We start from the raw sequence: 14,689 nt of genomic DNA, 5'->3' as shown, positions 1-14,689 counted from the left end.
ATCTTTGTCATATTTTACTAATTTGTTTTGTAATCAGGTTGTGCTAGGTATTCAGAAATTGAATTATAAACAAACAATATATATAATAATGACATATATAATTTGTATATAATGTATTTATATATATAATATATTTATATATCATAACGTTCTTGAAACATTTTGTGTCTGGGTCCTTCCTTTTTTTTTTTTTAATGATAAAAGGAATACATTCAGGCTTGGATTCTCTTTCCCATAAGCTGTTAAAATTTTCAGAACTCCCATCTATTTTATAGCACAGAGCGCACGGACCTCGCATCAGCAGATTCCAGTGAGAAAATGTGCTCCTGCAAACAGTGCCCACAATAAGACCTTTCACACAATTCATCAGAAGCCAAAATAATAAGATCTGTTTCTTCAAAATATGGCAGATGTTGAGGTCGCTGAAGCTGGGTGATAGGACCCTGGAGTTCACTACCCTCTTGACTTGTGTGGTGTTTGGAAATTTTAATAATAGAAATCTAAAAAATATACACAGAGAAAATTTGTTATGCTCATCTTTAAAAAAAAAAAGAGTCCAGTTTATTTTTGGCCTTGGAGAGAGATCTATGTGACAGCCACGAACAACGCCATGGCTGGAAGGGGCGTGACACAGTCATCACCAGAAACTGCCGTTTTCAAAACGGAAGGGTCTGTCCTGCCGGCCGCCCAGCGTGGGAGCCTGCCTGCGGCACCGGGTTGTCCCAAAGTGCGTGGACCACACGACGCCTTCAGAGCTGCGAGTCTCAGGTGAGAACCTGCCCTTTCAAAATGTCTGTTTCCTTCCACATTTCCCCCAAGTACAGTTTAGCGGAAGCAGAACACTTTCTTCACAGGGCTTACTGTCATCCTGCTGGGTGAGAATCACTGGGAAAAAAACAAGCTACAAGGGCCATAACGGCAAAAATCTCTGGCAAAGCACCTCGGGCCGTTGGAGCAAATTCTTCTTATAATTAGTCCTGATGTGAAGTTAAAGAAAGAAATTAGAGCTGGATCATGTGTGGCAACTATCCCTACTACCACCTCAGCGGCTAGTCTGGCTTTTCTGTTTTCTACTCAAATGGCATCTCTTCGAGGTACCAGAACTGTTACACATGAGACTCTTCCCCGCTTCCGATCTGAACAGGAGGCCCCGACGAGGAAAGCCTGTGTGAAGGAGGAGGGGCCAGCAGCGCTGGCTCACATGTGAGCTGCAGGAGAGATGACGCTTTGCTTTTACAGAAAGCCTCCGCTCGGCTAAGAGCAAATCACTCGGTGACATGTACCTTTTCGGCCCGCATCCCTTCCCTGCATACAGTAAGGTTCGTGTGAGTACGAGTCCCAATTCTCTTTCATCAACGCTAGCTTTGAAGCACATTCCTGTGGAAAATAAAACCCTGGAGTGTCCTGGGAGCATGATGCTCCTCGGCCCTGGGGTGGGTGGGTGAGGCCGGAGGGGCTCTGGGGCGTGGGGCTCTGAGCAGCCTTGTTTTTGTTTTTAAAAAAATTTTTTTAACACTTATTTAGTTTTGAGAGACCAAGAGAGACAGAGAGCAAACGAGGGAGAGGCAAAGAGAGAGGGACACACAGAATCCAAAGCAGGCTGCAGGCTCTGAGCGGTCAGCACAGAGCCCGACGCGGGGCTCGAACCCACGAACCATGAGATCATGACCTGAGCTGAAGTCGGAAGCTCATCCGACTGAGCCACCCAGGCACCCCAAGCGGCCTTGTTTTTGTGTAGCTGAGAAACGGCTACTGTTCCCTCTCCGTGTTTGGAAGTGAAGGAGTCTGGCAGGCCCGCCGGTGAGTGCGGGGCCCCGGCCCTACTCACCCAGTGAAGGGAGCCCATGCACAGCTTCGCGGCGAGGAGCGGGATGGTGGCATCGTCAGGCTTCAGACGGATACACTCCTTCAGCACCTTCACGGCACGGGCGGACTTGGCAAAAGGAAATTATTGCTGTAAAACTCAAACTGTTTGACAGAACCAAACACAAAGGCCTTCCCTGCAGGGTTTCAGTTAGGATGCCCCCTCTTAACAGGGCTTTTCAACTTTGAACCCAACCAAGCGGGGCCTGAGGATGGGAACAACCGGAGCCCTTCCCCGTGACGGGGAGCAAACTGTGGTTAGAATACTCAGAACGACTTTTCTGGAACCACTCTAATTTTCTTCCTTACTTGTGTAGCCAGTGCAACAATAAGAAAATAAAGACGTGAAGTCTTCAGTTATGATGAAAAATAAATGATATGTTTTAAAGCACACCATACTCAATTTCCATCTCCATTTGGCCCAAATAATCTTACATCTCAGACTTAACAAGTCACTAAATGGTGGCCTCGCTGAGTGGCCTGAGTTAACAGGAATGACAGCCACTACCTTTACTGCGTGTGTACCCATGTAGGAGGTGCTATTCTACGCATCTTAGGGGTTTTACCTCATTTACCTGATAACCATTCTGTGAGTGAGGTGCTGTTTTGGCTCCACTTTGCAGAGGAGGAAACGGAGAAACTAAGTGGCCAGCCCTCGGTGACAGCTGTGAGGGCAGCTCCAGGCCTGACTCCAGCAGCGAGGCCCACAGCCCGCGCTTCCAACCAGTCTCCTACGCTGCCTAATGTGACGCATTGCTAAAGACAACGCAATGACTTCCCCCTCCAGGAGTATGTTTACACTGCCAAATGAGTGAAAGGGTCGCTGGGAGAACCAGCCTTAGCTAAGACCCTTAGCTGGTTCTCTTAGCTAAGTCCCGCCTTCACACGACAAAGTTACAATGGCCAGAAAAAGGCCAATATTTCAGAATGCCTCTTCTCAGTGGTGTGTCCGTGTTTGGCTCCCAAATCATTCTATGTGATTGTCCCTGATAAATGACCCCAGGACAGTTTCAGGTAGTTGGTTTAGACATCTGCAAGGTGTGCTATCACCCCGTAGAATCCCAAGACATAAAGCTCTGAGATAGAGGATCACGGGTCACAAAGGGGCGACTCACTTTTCCCGCGGCCATGAGGGACAGAGCAAACTGGTACCACAGCTGGAACTCCTCGAAGGCAAACTTCATGGCTCTTTCCAAGCACTGGTTGCAAAGAAGAACAAAGGCAGAGATCTGAGAACTGCCAGCGTCACAATGGGACAAGTGTGAGTTTGTGTCTACGCACATTAAGGTAAGACCTACGAAAGCTGCTCCCCTTGAATGCTTAAGTCTTAGTCGTCCGCCAGATCCCTCCTGAGGAGCTCCCACAGGGTATGATTCGAGGTGCTAGAAGCCAGGGCCATCCACGGCTGACTAAGTAGTTTTTCATCCAGTACAAAGAAAGAGGCACATATGTGAACAACTCAAATGCAAGGCCCAGACTGACATGTGCCCCAAGAATGGGCAAGTGACCACAGAATTCAGAAATGGCATCCTGGAAAAACACTACTTGAGCTGGGCCTTGATTAATGAGAAGGAAAAAATGGAGCTATGATCTGGCAGAGGTGGGTATGAGCAGAGACGTGGAGGTGAGAGGGTACGCTGTGACTCGATGATGGCAAATGGTCCAGCCCAGGCCACACAGACAGGCATGGGCGGAATCAGGCCACAAGGCTGGCATGGGCTGGGCCTGCGTCACTGGGAGTCTGACGTGGCAGCTCCTTTTCAAAGATGCTCCCTCTCCCTCCTCCACCCCAGGCTTGGTGGTGCTCCTCAAGTTCATGACTGTATGTTAATGTCACTGCCTTTACCTTTCCTGCCCCAGCCCAGCCACATTCCACTGTGAGAAACTATCAAGGGCAGAAATCTGGACTTTGCCACCCTGGGGCCTGCCCAGGTGGGTAACCTACAAATAGGCTTCCCTCTCCATCAGTGGGGAGCCTCCGGTTTCTGTGCGGAGTGAGATGATCACATCAGAGCTTTAGAAAGATCATTTGGGGGTGGGAAGAGGGATGTGTGACCAGCATGGAGACAGACCAGGAATAAGGGGGATAGAATGATCTAGAAACTTCAGAACCAAGGGACAGAACCAAGAAACATCTCTGAGAAGCAGCAAAGACATGCCCCTCCCCCGCCCAAGGAGAGGGGGGAGGGATGACTGGTGAGGTGCAGGGGCTGAAGGAGGCCTCCAAAGTCTCTGGCTTGTATACTTGGGAGCAAACCCATGGCAGAGAAGACCCTTGTGTATATACACACACACACACACACACACACACGTGTGTGTGTGTATGTGTGTGTATGAGAGAGAGAGAGAGAGAAAAATTTTAGAATAAAGAGAGAATGGGGAAGAAAGGTGTTTTATTAGTGAGCTTGGTAAGGAACACGGTGAGTGGGGTGTCATGTGGTGACATGATAAGTAGACACAATCTGGGGCCTCATGAGAAGAATCTAATGAAAGACATGCACTTGAGGTGAAAGAAATTAAAGACATAAATAAATGGCAACACATCCCATGTTCATGGATAGGAAAACTTAATATTAATAAGACATCAGAATTATTCAAAGTGATCTGCATATTTGACACAATCCCTATCAAAATCCCAATGGCATTTTTTTTTACAGAAAAAAAAAAACTCTATCTTAAACTTCATGGAATCTCAAGGGACTCTGAATGGTCATAACAATCTTAAAAAAGAGCCGAGTTGGAGGACTCACACTTCTTCCAAAGCTTATTACAAAGCTACAGCAATCAAAACAGCATGGTACTGGCATTAAGACAGACCCCAAAGAATTAAAAGCAGGGACCCAAACAGGGTATCTGTGCACCAATGTTCACAGCTGCATTATTCACAGTAGCTAAAGTATGGAAGGGACGTAAGTGCCCATCAGTGGGTGAACAGATAGACAAAATGTGTGCGATACAAGCATTCAATGGAATTATTATCCAGCCTTAAATTAAAAAGGAAGGAAATTCTAATGATGCAAGCTACAAAATGCATGGACATTATGCTAAATGAAACAAGCCAGTCACAAAAAAATAAATACCATATGATTCCACTTGTATGAGGTCCTCAGAAGGGTCAACATCACAAAGACAGAGAGCAGGATGGGGGTGCCAAGTGCTCAGAGAGGGGGTTGGGGGAGGTAGCATTCCAGGGGGACAGAGTTCCAGTTTTAGAAGATGAAGAGATTTCAGTACTGATGGCTGTACAGCATTGTGAATGTACTTAATGCCACTGCACTGTGCACCTGAAAATGATTAAGATGGTAAGACATATATTTGTCCACAGATAAAATAACTGGGGAAGAAGTACATTTGAGGAAACCGTTGAAACCATCAGAAGAGGTTTTGAAGAACATCAAAGGAGAGCTCGGGGAGAGGGCAGCTGGGGCAGGACCGTGGGAAGCATCTCTACTTCGGGGCCAGGAAAGGAGACACAGACAGGGCCTCAGGACGGGGACGAGGAGAGGGCCAGGGCACTGGAGGCCCAGAGGCCCCGGACCTGGCAGCGGGCGGCCGAGCTCCAGAAGCATAGTTCTGGGGTGCGGTGCAGGAGGATGCCAGGCCGCGGGGGCCTAATGAACAGAGAAAAGGAGGGGAGTCTGCAAGTGGAAGTACAGCGACTTATCTATGCACCTGTCTTTCCACGGAGGCAACTTGAGACGAACAAGCAGAAGAAAGAGAAGAAACCAAGGAGATAAATTAGGTCCCCGAGGACCAGAGAGACCCAGGTCCCTGGAACAGACGGGCCCGTAGTGGAAGGGCGTCTCTTAAGAAGGCACGTTCTTTAAGATAAAGAGGAGAGACCCAGCAGCTGTCCTACCCAGCCACGGTTTTCTCCATAAAGATGGGCTGCAATGGGTGTGGGAGCAGGGAAACAGAACAGGGCTGGGAGTTTTGAAAAAGGACAGAAAAGCTTTAAACCACAACTTCATCCTGAGAAGACAGACATCAGGGTTTTCTTAGAGACTGCAGTGTGTGCAATGGTGTCTTGGCACCTGGCTGCCATTTCTCTCTAGTGCTGCTCTGTGGCCAGTCCTGGGCAGAGGAGAGCAACGACGCAAGTCTCAGAATTAACAGTCAGACACGCAGGGAAGGGTAGAGGGCTAGGGACTGAGGGAGGGACAAAGGAGCCACAGAAAAAGTGACCAGCAAACAGCAGAAAATAATAAAGGCGAAGTGAGGAGGTGGGAGAGGATAGAAAAGAATTCCAGATTTTAGGTGGTGTTTACAGAGAAGGTCACAGCAACTATTATGCTAGCTAGTTCACTGTGAAAACCTACCCTAATAAAAATATTAAAAAGTGAAGCAATAAGCAGTTAAGAAGCACCTACTACCTGCCTAGTGATGGGATGGATGGGGATCTGCAGATACCAAGTAAGATGAACATTTGGTCCCTCACTGTGATCACAGGAGCAAACTTGCTTCGCCAAAATCAGGGGGGCGGGAGTGGACATGTGACCTCATTCCGGACGACGCGATGTGGGCAGAGGCGCTGGGCGAGGCCTCCAGCACGGCTCTCTAAGAGGAGGGCTTGCTTGGCCAGCGCACACTCTGCCCTGGGCCTGGCCCTCCCTTCCACCCGGGACGCAGCCAGGAATGGCGAAGCCTGAGGACAAGAGCCACTCTCTAGAATGGCTGAGCAGAAAGCAAGAAAGCGCTGGGCCCCCGAGACCGTGACATGCTGTAGCTGTGACAGCAGTCTCTTTCCAGACGTGTCATGTCGTGGGGGGAGAAATCGACTCCCATGTGGTTAAGTCACTGTGAGTTGGTTTTGTTCATTATATCTGTCGGCGCCTCTCACTAACACTGACACTAAATGGCAAAGCTGAGATCTGAACCCGACTCCAGAGCCGTCTCAGTGGCTATGATATACTAATAAGAACAGGAAACCTTTAGGAAGGGCCCTTAAGAAGCCCTCACTGTGCCTTTAAGAAGCACTGCGGGAACAAAAACTGAAGCAGCCTGCTGGAAAGATCTCGTAGGCAAGATGGTGATCCAGGTGTGGGGTGGTAGGAGCTGGGAGGAGGTGAGGGAGACGGCTGCTAGGGAGAGAACACAAGCCGACGGCACTTAGAAACTGAGTTGGGGGATAAGGGACGGTGGAGGAGGAGGGAAGAGAAATCATGATCGCCCTGCGGGAACGAGGCAAAGGAGCCTGTGTGTGGAGAAGGTCGCAGATGATGATCAAAATGAGGTTTGTCATAACAGCTCTACGGAACCAGTTCACTGCAATATAACCACAAAGTACTTAAATATATACACAGAAACATTTAAATGTTTAAATGCTTTCCTTCCTCCTTTTGCTAAGAGGAATGATAAATATCAACTGTTTTCCCAATAAACAAAAGGAGCTCAGCAGCTGAAACAGCCTGTTCTGAATCAAAAAGCTAGATGCTATAAATAAGCATGCGTCCTTATTTGCTTTTGTGCCAAAGGCTAACACACTCATTATACTCAGTGAAAAACACGTACTTGGAGACTAATTGGTGTAGAGCTCCATTCCATGTGCTACTGGCCACGGAACCAGGAAAATACCAGCCCTCCTAAAAAGTAGACCCAGAGAATCTTGGAGTGATGAGGGAACCTGAGAAATGTCCAGTTGAGGTCCCCAAAGAAGAGAATCTGTCATTTTGGCTTCCCATCACCTCAAAACTCTTCTGTTTTGTTTCAAGAGTTGGGGATACCTTAGAAAGGAGGAAAGCAGCCTCTCTCTCTGTAATAAAGCCTAAGCATGAATAAAGGAGGGAAGCAATAGGAGTGGGTCACGTGGCCCAAGCTCAGCCAATCAGATGCTCCTGCCAGAGCTTTGCATCTGGAACAGGAAGGGGGAGGGTCTGGGATGTTATTCCCAGGGGACAGGCCTGGGGGCCATGGTACCAGAAGGGTCCACGATAGCAGGAGGTTTGGTGGAGGCCCTGGAACCAAGGAACGGTGTCCTCCCAAACTGAGCGAGGGACTTGCCTTCTTCACTTCTGCTCAGACCCCGTTTTCAGCCTTCTGTGGATCCTGTGAGCAGCACACTGGGAAGAATGCCTTTTTTGCCAGGGTGAACTAGTCTGGTTCCACTACCTACATCAAAGCCCTAACGTACAACCAATCAAATGCTTCGGGCTCTTACACACAACCCATCTTCTGGCCCCAACAAGCAGCAGTACTGTTTTTGCCTGAGGACTTTCCAGAATTGGGAATTCACAACCTGAACAGTAGCTGGAAGTAAAGCCAGGCACTACCCCAGATGGAGCGTGTGGATTTGGGCAAGCCAATGAACCTCTCTGTATCCAGACTCCTCATTGTAAAATGGGAAATATAATAGTAATTAATGTAGTGAGTTATCGGGAAGGTTAAATTAGTTAAAACACATAAGCAATAAAGACAGTAGGTCAGATACTGGCTAATAAGTGCTAAATAAAACTTAGCTATTAGTTCTTTATAAAAATTTAACATTATTTTTAAAAAATTTAATGTTTACTTATTTTTGGGAAAGAGAGAGAGAGAGAAAGAGCACATGAGTGAGGGAGGGGCAGAGAGGAAGACACAGAATCTGAAGCAGGCTCCAGGCTCTGAGCTGTCAACACAGAGCCTGATGTGGGGCTCGAACTCATGAACCATGAGATCATCACCTGAGCTGAAGTTGGAGGCTTAACTGATTGAGTTACCCAGGCACCCCTAAAAATCTAACATTCTTATATTAAGAAGGAAAATGGTATGCATCATTCCTATCACTTTATCTAAATTCAATGAAAATCTGAATATGAAAGTTCAAATTTATAATATATCAGAAATAATTATTTACCTTACAAAATGCTTTCTCAACCTAGAAAAAGGATGCAATCTGAGATCCTTGAAAATAGCACACTTGAAGGACGCCTGGGTGGCTCAGTTGGTTGAGCGTCTGGCTTTGGCTCAGATCCTGATCTCACGGTTCGTGGGTTCGAGCCCTGCATTGGGCTCTGTGCTGACAGCTAGCTCAGAACCTGGAGCCTGTCTTTGGATTCTGTGTCTCCCTCTCTCTCTGACCCTCCCCTTCTCATGCTCTCTCTATCTCAAAAAATAAATAAAACATTAAAAAAAAAAAAAGAAAATAGCACACTTTATAGAACCAGACTAGAATATATGTTTATTATTTATTTCCTTAACAAGTGGTATGGACTGAATGCTTGTGTCCCAAATTCATATGTTGAAACCTGACTCCCAATATGATGGTGTCAGGTGAGGCCTCTGGGAGGTGATTAGGTCACGAAGGCAGAGCCCTCAGGAATGGGATTAACACTCTCATAAAAGAGGAGAGGTCCCTCGCCCCCTCCACCATGTGAGGACACAGCGAGAGGCCAGTCTGTACCTAGAAGTGTGAGCCCTCACCTGACAACAAATCTGTTAGAGCCACGACCTTGGACTTCCAGCCTTCCAGACTCTAAAAACTAAGTGCTTACTGATAAGCCGCCCAGGCTGTGATATTTTGTTACAGCGGCCTGAATGGACTAAAACAGGCCTTACTATGGGATACTGACTCTGCAGCCCGGAGCTATTCTAACTGCTTCACAAGAACAGCCTCATTGCTTGTCCTCACAACCCTCCAGGGACAAGCCGGCACTATGACGGTCCTCCCTTACAGACGTGCCAGGTGTCCTGAACCCGGGCAGTCTGGTTTCAGAGTCAGAGTGCTTAACCACAACACTCCGCTGCCTCTGCGACTTTAATGACAGGCAGGCCAGCCCCTCGTAACCGATCAGGCCCATCATGCCGCACAAAGCAAAGGACGGCTAAACAAAAGGCCCCCGGAAACGCCATGTGCTCCCCTGAGCTTTTCTGGGGACTTAGCAATACTTTTCACTGCTCCTGGGGCCCTGGCTCCCATGGCCTCTCTGGGATCCCCAAAGCACTGAAGCCTTTCCAGCTTGCAGGATCTTCAAGACACCTCACAGACCCCATGATATCCACCAGCACCACAGCCCGTGTCAAAACAAGGTGCTCAGTTCGCATCAGTCAGGCATTTCCTCTCCACTGCGGTGTCCTTCACGGACCCCTCCTGCCGTGGACCTCCCTCCCGGAATGAAACCCGCATCCCGAAGTCCAGGAGTGTCACAGAGTCAGGAAATACAAGCCACCAAGGACACATTAGCCCTTCACCCCCAACTCTGAGGGGCTTAAGCTCTGGCATCACAGCTGATGGCTCTGTCCCCCTGAGGCTCTTGGCACCTTATATACAGTGACTGCACGCTGTCTCTGACAAAGTGCCTAGATCGCTCCAGAGGCTTCTGAAAGCTTGATGCCAAGCACAGCACCTGCTTATACAGCATGTCCTTCCCATGTGTTCTCCCAAACGCAGAGGTTACGGGGCCCCCCCTGCGGCTCAGGTCAACATACCTGGATAACAAAGGAAGCCCTCTCCCAAGGGATGCATCCAAGTATAAGGCACTAGAATCATCTCTGAAGGCATTTGCTTTCCACAGCTTCTGCTCCTTAGATGAGGTGCTTGCTCACCCCAGTTGTCTGACCACCCTTTTTAAACACCCCCTAAATCATATCTGCGTATCACAAAGTAAAATTTTCCAGTTTTAACGGACTGGGGGAGAGTGCAATCGACATATGCTGTAAACTAAAGTACAACAAAATAAAACCATTCATATTTCAACGATGGTTCCAGTCTAAAAGATGCACCGATGAAGCAGACTTCTCAGAAGTCGTGGCTGTTTGTATACGTGGGGCACGTGAGAGGCTGCTTCAATCCCCAGGCCCCGTGGGTCCGGCGGGTGGGAAGGGGAGAGGCCAAGCGAGAGCAGTCACGTGGGGAAGGCGCTGGGCCTCGGGCCAGCTGCCCAGGTGTCATCCAAACTCCCTACTCCCTAGCCGTGGGGTTAAGTGGAGAAATACATGTCAAGTACTTAGAAGAGGGGCCACCACAGAGCCGATGCTATAACCGTGTTGCTGTTGATGGTGCTCTGATGAAACAAAGAAGTAGCAGATGCTGAGGGGCTCAGGTTTGAGATGAAGGGGGAATGAAGGGAAGAAAGAGGGACCCTGCAGATAGGAGGGGGGGCAGTAGATGGAAAAGGGAGAGATGCCAGCGAGATCCCAACCCTTTCCCACTTGTGGTGTCGGGTAGAGAGAGGGCAGCATGGCCGGGGAAGAGGGACGCAGGGCAGATGCCTGGCTCACACACCCCAGGAGGCAGGTGACACCTCCAGATCGCCTCCCTTGCAAGAAGAGAAGGGGGATTGAGCAGGAGCATGACATCTACCAGGAAAGACAGGTCCATTCTCTGTAGTCACACTTCTGCCTCCTCACTAAACCCCAGATCACATTCATTTAATACCACAAATATTCGGTAGAGCAATAATTAGACTCTAAATGGCATCCTAATCATTTGCGTGGTAGTCAAAATGCCACTTGCAAAAATAAAATGCTGTTTCCTTTCGGGAGCAAGGGCTTACCCTTTCTAGTCTCCTATTTTGGCTCTTCATAAACCAGCCACCCCTAAGGGGGCTCCAGGAATGAGAAGCTCTTCTGGCCCGGGGAAGGGATGTAGCAATTACCTTCCTAGTACCCAAAGCCCAATTACATGAACTGGGTGCATGGCAGTGACAGCTGGACAATACCACGGAGCAAGGAAAAGCCAAAGACTATTTTTGGAATTCAAGAGTGAGGAGTCGGCAGCCAAAACCCATGGGGGAGGGGACAGGCATAAAATCATCAGATACCCTTCAGATTTAGCCAGGAGCTTACGTCTCAAATCCATCAGTATTAAAATAGAACAAACAACACAATGAACTGTTTTAATCATTCACCTTTGTGGACAGGCTGGGCATATCCTAACTAAAAGTTCCTGTAACACTGATCCTTTCAGCGGTTTGGGAGAATTTTCTTTTCTACATCATATATACTTAATGAATTCATTGATAAATGTAATCATTTGCAGTTGTGCAAAATTGTTTTCCTTTTTAACTTTAACGTGGTATATGGATAATACCTCAGCTCTTTACTTTTAGTAGTGAATAACCATCTAAGCAATTTACATGTTTTGCACCATTATCTTAGACCTACAGAATGACGTCATCAGAGAGCATGTTGGGACCCTGGAGATTGTCCAGCCGTAGTCTTATTTTACAGATGTGGAAACCAAGACCCAGAGAGAAAACAGGACCTGCCCAGGGTCACATAGGGGCAGATCTGAAATTGGAGCTTTGACACTCAGTTCCAAGCCCATATTTTTATATTAACTAAAAATAAGAGTACAAATTACAGTGGAGTTTGAGAGATCTACTCCACAAGAGTCTGGGTCCAGGAGAAGCTTCTAAAAGTCATGCTTCTGGGACTCTCAGCTACAAATAAAAGATCCCCTGCCCAGGTGGTGAGGAAATAGATGAGGTCCATCACGTCTTGCTCGAGTTTTCTCCTCGGAAATGAGAAATAAAACAGAGGGAGCCCCACATCTATGCCCCCATTCCATTTATCTTTTTGCTTTCAAACACCAGTGCTGCTCCAGGCAGAGGAGTCTCAGAGCTTTCTTGCTTAGATAAGTGCTTACAGAATACCACTGCCTCTGGCCATGGCGGGAGGTGTAGAGAGTGGGCTGGTTTTCAAAGGCCACGGACTTTATTAGAGACTCCGAGCGCTGGGCGCCATCCTTTGGCACGCTCTCTGCTCAACTATATGAAGCAACTTGATCAAGTTTTCATAGCGAGTAAAAGGTCTCCAGGGTCCGACTCAAAAACGATTCCATCTGCCGCTGTGCTGATGTGGCTGTTATTCTTGCAAAATGAATCACTAAGTTCCAGAAATGGGCGTTCTGTTCGTGTCCCTCCTCCTTAGCTGCTTCTCACCTTGGGTATTCATCTGTTTGTAGTCCACCTGCACTGGCGTCTGCCCTTCAACCACGGCTGCCGCATCACCCGTGCAAGGGCTGAGGGAGGGAAGTGAGGAGTCGAGGTGACAGAAGCCCAGGGGAGGGTCACACATGAAATAGATGCTCAGTGAACGCTTGAATGAAGGAATAAACCTGGGTGAAGTGAGGATCCATCCTTCCGGATAAGCTTTAAGGAGGCCACCCAAACGAGGAAACTCTTGGGAAGAGTACGGTGAAATGCCGAGACCCTGGAGCCCGTGTCATATCAGGAAGGTCAGGGCACTATGTATGGCCTGGGCGCCAAACCAGACCTGCTGCCTGTGGGCAGAGTCCAAAAACTAAAGGTCTTTTTGTAGGTGAACATTTGCCATCAATCTGATGAGAGGAAATACTAACTTTGAACCCAAGTTAAGTGAAATGTTATCCTCCAAAACGATTCTGTTTTCTCATTAGTGGAACTGTATTACAGAAAGTTGTATTCATTGCTATAGTTTGAATATAATGAATAAAAATTCTGTGGAAATTTGTTTCCTCTCTTGTCATACCTGCATAATACCCTTGATTTTGCCTCTTGTTCCTCAACGCCTAAGATATTTAGTGTGTGGCTCTTTACAGGAAAGTTTGCCAACCCCCAAACTAAAGGAATGGGGTACTTTATGCTGGAGGAAAGAAGATGATGTAACAGCTGCCTTCCATTTGTGGGCTGTCAGAGAGGCAGAACTGGACTTGCCCTGTTGTTCCAAAGAGACAGAATGGGTGGAAGTTATAGGAAGCAAACTTTAGATCCATCCTTTCTACTAACCAGAGAGGAATGGAATGGTGCATATCATATACCAAGAGCTGTGCTATTTTATACCTATTGTCTCACTAAACTTTATAACTGTCTTTGAGGTGGGAGCCCAGAATGGCTAACTCTTTCCAAAATCACAAGCTAGGAAAGAGTAGCTCCAGGATTTGAACTCATATATGCTTGGACTCTAAGGCTAAGTTTTGCCACTGTACAATGAAAGACCTACCAAGGTTTGACCTACCAAGGGCCAAACATTATTTGCCAGGGTAATTACAGAGGGGGTTTTACCTGAGAAAGCACATATCAACACCACCGATAAGAAGAGTAACACACACTTTGCATATACTATCTCTTCAATCCTAACAATAACCCGCAGGGGAAGGTCCTGTTATCACCTGTATTTTCTACATAAGGGGACTGGTGTAGAGAATTAAAGGAATCTGCCTAAGCTCATACTCAGCACATAAAGTAGCAGAATTGAGATTCAAACTAGGATCTGAAATCAAAACATGAGATTTTGTTAGGAGGGCAACACTTTCCAAATGACCTACAGAGTCAACACAATCTCTATGAGAATTCTAACAGCCTTTTTTGCAGAAATGGAAAAGCCAATCTTCAAATTCATGTGGATTTGCAAGGGGCCCCGAATAGGCAAAATAATCTTGAAAAAGGGCAAAGCTGGAGGACTCAGCACTTCTTGATCACAAAGCTTGCAAAGCTACAGTAATCAAAACAGTGTGGTACTGGCATAAGAATAAACATAGAGACCAATGGAAGAGATCTGGGATCCCAGAAAGAAAAACCCACACATCTATGGCCAGTTAGTTTTGCACCAGGGTGCCCAGTCCATTCAATGGGGAAAGAACAGTCTCTCAACAAATGTTGTTAGGGCAACTGGGTTTCCACATGTAAAGAATGAAGGTAGATCCCTACCTATATACGAAAGTTAACTCAAAATGAATCAACAGTCTAAAAATAAGAGTAAAAACCATAAAATCCTTACAGGAAAACATAGGAATAAATCTTCATGACCTTGGATTTGGCTATGGATTCTTAGATATGACACCCAATGCATGAATGAAAAAAAATGGACACAACAGACTTCATCAGCATGAAAACCTTTTGTGCATCAAGGGACATTATCAAGAAAAATG

General features: G+C 47.2%; 1 protein-coding gene across 4 annotated transcripts in view; it reads right to left on the bottom strand.

The window, feature by feature from the left end:
- TTC7B (tetratricopeptide repeat domain 7B) overlaps positions 1-14,689 on the bottom strand; it is a 223,343-nt gene that overhangs the window by 103,765 nt on the left and 104,889 nt on the right. For all 4 annotated transcript variants that reach the window (XM_029950403.1, XM_029950404.1, XM_029950406.1 and 1 more), the window contains exons 9-10: positions 2,979-3,062; positions 1,829-1,933 (exon numbers count right to left, since the gene is read on the bottom strand). In XM_029950403.1, the coding sequence (XP_029806263.1) occupies positions 1,829-1,933; positions 2,979-3,062 (189 nt within the window). The remainder of the gene's footprint in view (positions 1-1,828; positions 1,934-2,978; positions 3,063-14,689) is intronic.

The sequence above is a fragment of the Suricata suricatta genome, chromosome 9, assembly GCF_006229205.1.
Source record: "Suricata suricatta isolate VVHF042 chromosome 9, meerkat_22Aug2017_6uvM2_HiC, whole genome shotgun sequence".
In the NCBI taxonomy this organism is placed as follows: Eukaryota; Metazoa; Chordata; class Mammalia; order Carnivora; family Herpestidae; genus Suricata; species Suricata suricatta.
Note: the sequence above shows the minus strand (reverse complement) of the source record. Positions and strands in the feature narration are given on the sequence as shown.